The sequence below is a fragment of the Erigeron canadensis genome, chromosome 8, assembly GCF_010389155.1.
Source record: "Erigeron canadensis isolate Cc75 chromosome 8, C_canadensis_v1, whole genome shotgun sequence".
Taxonomy (NCBI): domain Eukaryota; kingdom Viridiplantae; phylum Streptophyta; class Magnoliopsida; order Asterales; family Asteraceae; genus Erigeron; species Erigeron canadensis.
Window position 1 is genome coordinate 16657888 of NC_057768.1, and position 5129 is coordinate 16663016.

The window sequence follows — 5129 nt, forward strand, 5'->3', positions numbered from 1 at the left end:
AATGACTTTGTGCAATTCACAAAACAACATGTACTTGTTCTATAACACACCATACTTGATCATTGATCATCAAACCAGTTCATAACATCATTATCACTCGATTCAATCACACCAAAGGCTACTTCCTAACATCAAAGCTAGTTAATTAATCGATCAAAAACAACGAATAGTGTGCAAACCCTAATTGAGTTCTTAAAGCTAAAGTTTATTAATAAAGATAAAAAACAACTAATTTACATTTCAAAGTATACATGTGTGAGTTCATAAACGTCCAAATCGAGTCTAGTTCGAGTACTTAAAAGTTCAATCAAACTCTTTTCGAGTCAAAACATTTAAAGATCTTCATAGGACCAAATCATCAGTTCATCAAGGACATTTCAATGATTAAATAATCACATGAATTAATACGTGTGTTCATTTATGATCAATGATCTATATCTAGGTTTTCTTCAAGGTGTGCTTGGAATTTGATAGATATAACTTATCTATCTCGGTGATTGTTCTCTGTGCTTATAACCCGTGCTCATACCAGATTACTGTGAGTTTCGTAGCCCCTTTTTACTTATATATGTTTTGGGGTGAAAGGATACTCGTGCCTTTGTGTCTATCATCATTTATGGCTATTTAACTGTACTGTACACTATGATACTTGATGCTTGATGCTTGATGCTTGATACTTATGTTGGAGTTTGAGATGCTTGATACTTGATACTTATGGTGGAGTTGGAGGCACCAGATGAGATGCTTGATACTTGATACTTGCACCGTTAGGCCTGGTATACCGTAAGTGTTGGTTGCATAGAGATACTTGATTCTTGCTATCATAAGTAAGTTGATAGCCATATTGCTGTGTGGATCTTGATGACATTTCGACCTGGCACCATACTCGATACTTGTTTACAAAACCTACGAACTCACCAACCTTTGTGTTGACACTTTTGAGTATTTCCTTTCAGGTGAACATGTTAATCGCATTAGAGGAGGTTAAGGAGCTTAGCATGATGTCCTGTAGCAGACCAGGCTAGGATTTTGGTGTTGCATGTGTACTTATGTGTTTGATGGCACAATGCTTGACTTCTTCCCCTGCGTGGGAGCTTATCTCGTACTTTATTTGATTGCATCTTAAACTTGGGTTTGTAAGCTATGTTTACTTGTTTGAACTATGTGTTTGTTTATCTTTGTTTAATCTATGCATACATTTAGTTATTTTTATGTAACATCCATGTGCACGTGTACTTTATTTTGCATCCTGAGTTTTCCGCCTTAGTCGGGATGTGACAGATTGGTATCAAAGCCGTGGTTATAGAGAATTAGGTGGTTTTGCCTAGACTATAACCTAAGAACCTCACGTAGCATGCATAATAGGAATTATGTGTGCATCTTGTTAAAGTAAACCTATTGTGATTTCTTTATGTGACGTATGATGCGAGGATTCATGTATTGAGTTGTATGTTCTTGTGCATATTAGTACCATGCTACTTAGTCACTTAGGAATCATGGAATGCATTGCTATTTGTGGGAGTTCGTAGGTGCCCTTGTGCCGGTCGAAATCGTGGTTGGATCTTGAGGAGGAGATGTTGGAGACGGTTGCTTATTTATTTATTATTCTTGTGTCCCCAGCGAAATGAAGCATTGTTAGTAACAAAGTATAGCAATATATCATCACAGAAAAGCCTGATCAACTTTTCGCGTGTGGTATATGGCCTATGGAGTTGTTGGCAACATTGATCGCGCCCCGATGGTTAGAGTGAGGTAGCAATCCTGGGCTGCTTAATAGGTGTTAGAAGGGTGGAGGGTTAGCCGCTGGTACACCCTATATACATACCTAACCAGTACCTAGAGAGCATACCAGTACCGTGATCCGACCTTGCATTAGATGTACTAGGGGTGTGGAGGGTTAGCCGCTGGTATACCCTGTATACATACACCGCTAGTGCAACGGATGTAGGTGTTAGATTCGGACCACACTTTAGCTAATGTAATTTGATCAATGCATCTGATTTACCGGACATGTGGAGGGTTAGCCGCTGGTACACCCTGTATACATACATGAATGGTGGGTTGGATGTAGAGATTAGATTTGACTTGCCCTTTTTTGGCTGCGATGATTGAATGTTTAGTTGTGATGTTACCTTGTACTGACTCTGATGATATTGTTTAAATTGGATTGTGATAATTGAATTGCCTGCGGTTATGAATACATAAATGTATAGAATTCTAGAAAACTAACACGAGTGTGTTGAGAGTGCGTAAATGACGTCACGAACGACTATTTCCTCATTCTAACGCCGAATACGTCTTTTCCTAATATAGGAAAAATGGTGCGAACGAGGGCGAACCCGAATGCTGAGGCTCAAGGAGAACAGGGCGGCCGTGGTAATCCAAGAGGCGGCTGAGGAGGAAATCAAGGAAGAGGCCGTGGGAGGGGCCGTGGTGGCAGTTGTGGTCGAGGAGGTGCTGCGGGTCATGTTGAGATCCCCGACATAGCTACTATCTTTGCTGAGCAGTTGACCGCTTCCATGCCAACTATTGTGGCATAAGTCACTGCTGCCATGGGTAGACCTCAGGACCGGCCTCAGGGAGGAGCACCAGAAGCTGTACAAGAACCAGTGGCGGTTGAACCAGAGGGAGCACCCAGAGGTTGAGTTTGATGGAGATGGTGTGTATGTTGGTCCGAGACCAAGGAGGGTTGCTCGAGTTCATGTTGATAATGATGATGAGACAGTGAAGGGGTGTACTTATAGAGAATTTCGCCATTGTGGAATACAAGACTATGATGGAAAGGGTGGTGCTGTGAAGTTCATTAAGTGGTTGGAGAAAATGGAGTCTGTGATTGACATGAGTGAGTGTGTGCCACATCAGAGGGTCAAGTATGTAGTTGGGTCCCTCACTGATATAGCCTTGACTTGGTGGAACACTCAATTGCAAGCTAAAGGAAGGACGGCTGCTGTAGCTATGCCATGGGAAGAGTTTAAAGGACTGATGTTGAAGAAGTAATGTTCGGAAGTGGAAGTTAGTAGGTTGGAAAGAGAATTCAGAGAACTCAAGATGACTGGAGCTGAGCACGCCAAGTACACTAATCGATTTGAAGAATTGTCTAGGCTTGTCCCGCATCTAGTGACACCGGACTCCAAGGGTATCCAGAAGTACATCTCGGGCTTGATTCCTCAGATTAGATTGACTATGGCAGGGACAACTCCTGCTACTATGAATGAAGCAGTGTTGAGATTAAAGGCTATTACTGACGAGTTGGTTTAAAGTGGAGTCTTGAGTAAGTCAAGTGAGAAGAGGAAAGATTGGGGGGGACCAACAAATGGAGGGGTGACAAGAAGGATAAGAGGGCCAAGACGGAGAAAGTGTATGCCGCGACTGAGATGGTTCAGAAGGGTTATGTGGGCCCGCACCCCCTATGCGGCAAGTTTAATCTGCACCATTTGCCAACATCACCATGTAAGACTTTTTTCAACTGTCAGGGGTTTGGTCATCTTGCTAGAAATTGTAGAGCACCACGAGTACAAGCAGCCCCACTGAATGTTGCACCGTTGAATTCCATCCCACCTAATGCCAGAAATCTTCAAGGTAACCGAGGAACTTGTTATGAATGTGGGAGCACTGACCACTACCGTAACACATGGCCCCGACTTAACCGACAGCCAGCCCCAGCAACAGTGAACCGTAACCAGCTGCAGATTGTCGGTCCACCTCAACCAAGAGCAAACCAAGGTCAGCAAGCCAGAGGTCGAGTCTTTTCCCTAAATGTTGTGGAAGCTGCACATGATCCCAATGTCGTCACTGGTACATTTCTTATGAACGATCATGTTGCTACTGTATTATTCGATTCTGGAGCCGACTATAGCTTTATGTCCACTAACTTTCTGTGTATCTTAAATGCGCCAACCTGTTACTTGCATGCTTGTTACGAGATTGAGGTAGCTAGTGGTAAACTAGCTAGGCTAGACAGGGTAGTGCCTAAGTGTGTACTTACTTTAGAGGGCTACTCGTTCTATATTGATCTGATTCCTTTCGGAATGGGTAGTTTTGACGTTATCGATGGGATGGATTGGTTGTCCCGTGTGGATGCATCCATCGTATGCCGCGCTAAAATCCTTAGGATACCTATGAGCGACGGTCATGTGTTAGAAATTCATGGCGAACGAACAGAAACTATTGGCCGACACCTTAAGAGTGCTACCGATAAGGTAGCCAAGATTACTGACATTCCTATCGTATGTGACTTTCCCGATGTTTTTCCCGATGATGTAGTGGGATTACCCCCACCTAGACAAGTCAAGTTTCGCATTGATCTAGTACCTGACGCTATGCCAATAGCGAAAACACCGTACCGTTTGGCTCCTTCCGAATTGCAAGAATTAGCAACACAATTGCAAGAATTACAAGATAAGGAATTCATTCGACCGAGTTTTTCGCCTTGGGGTGCACCGATATTATTTGTTAAAAAGAAGGATGGGTCGTTTCGTATGTGCGTTGATTACCGCGAGCTGAACAAATTAACCGTTAAGAACCGTTATCCTTTGCCACGTATTGATGATTTGTTCGATCAGTTGCAAGGCGCCAAGTACTTCTCTAAGATCGATCTTCGTTCGGGCTATCATCAGTTAAGACTACGCGAAGAGGACATACCAAAGACGGCCGTCAGCACAAGATATGGGCATTTTGAGTTTTTGGTAATGCCATTTGGATTGACAAATGCGCCTGCTGTTTTCATGGATCTCATGAACCGCGTATGTAAGCCGTACCTAGATGATTTCATCATTGTATTCATCGACGACATCCTCATATACTCAAAGACTAAGAAAGAGCACGAAGTGCATCTAAGACAAGCCTTGGAGCTTCTGAGAACTGAAAAGTTGTATGGAAAATTCTCAAAATGTGAATTTTAGTTGGAAGAGGTGAAGTTTTTGGGTCATGTAGTTAACAAGGATGGGATAAAGGTTGATCCCAGCAAAATAGAAGCGGTGGAGAAATGGAGAAGGCCGGAGACACCGACAGAGATCAGATAGTTCCTTGGATTAGTAGGATACTACCGACGGTTCATAGAAAACTTCTCAAGGATCGCACAACCCCTAACGCTGTTGACACACAAGGATAGGAGTTTTGTTTGGGGCGAG

General features: G+C 42.9%; 1 protein-coding gene across 1 annotated transcript; it reads left to right on the forward strand.

The window, feature by feature from the left end:
* Positions 1 to 3048: 3048 nt before the first annotated feature.
* Positions 3049 to 4901, forward strand: LOC122610338. Its single transcript, XM_043783333.1, has 2 exons — positions 3049 to 3252; positions 3474 to 4901. Exons 1-2 carry the CDS (start codon positions 3049 to 3051, stop codon positions 4899 to 4901), a joined length of 1632 nt encoding a protein of 543 aa, XP_043639268.1.
* The last annotated feature ends 228 nt before the right edge of the window (positions 4902 to 5129 follow it).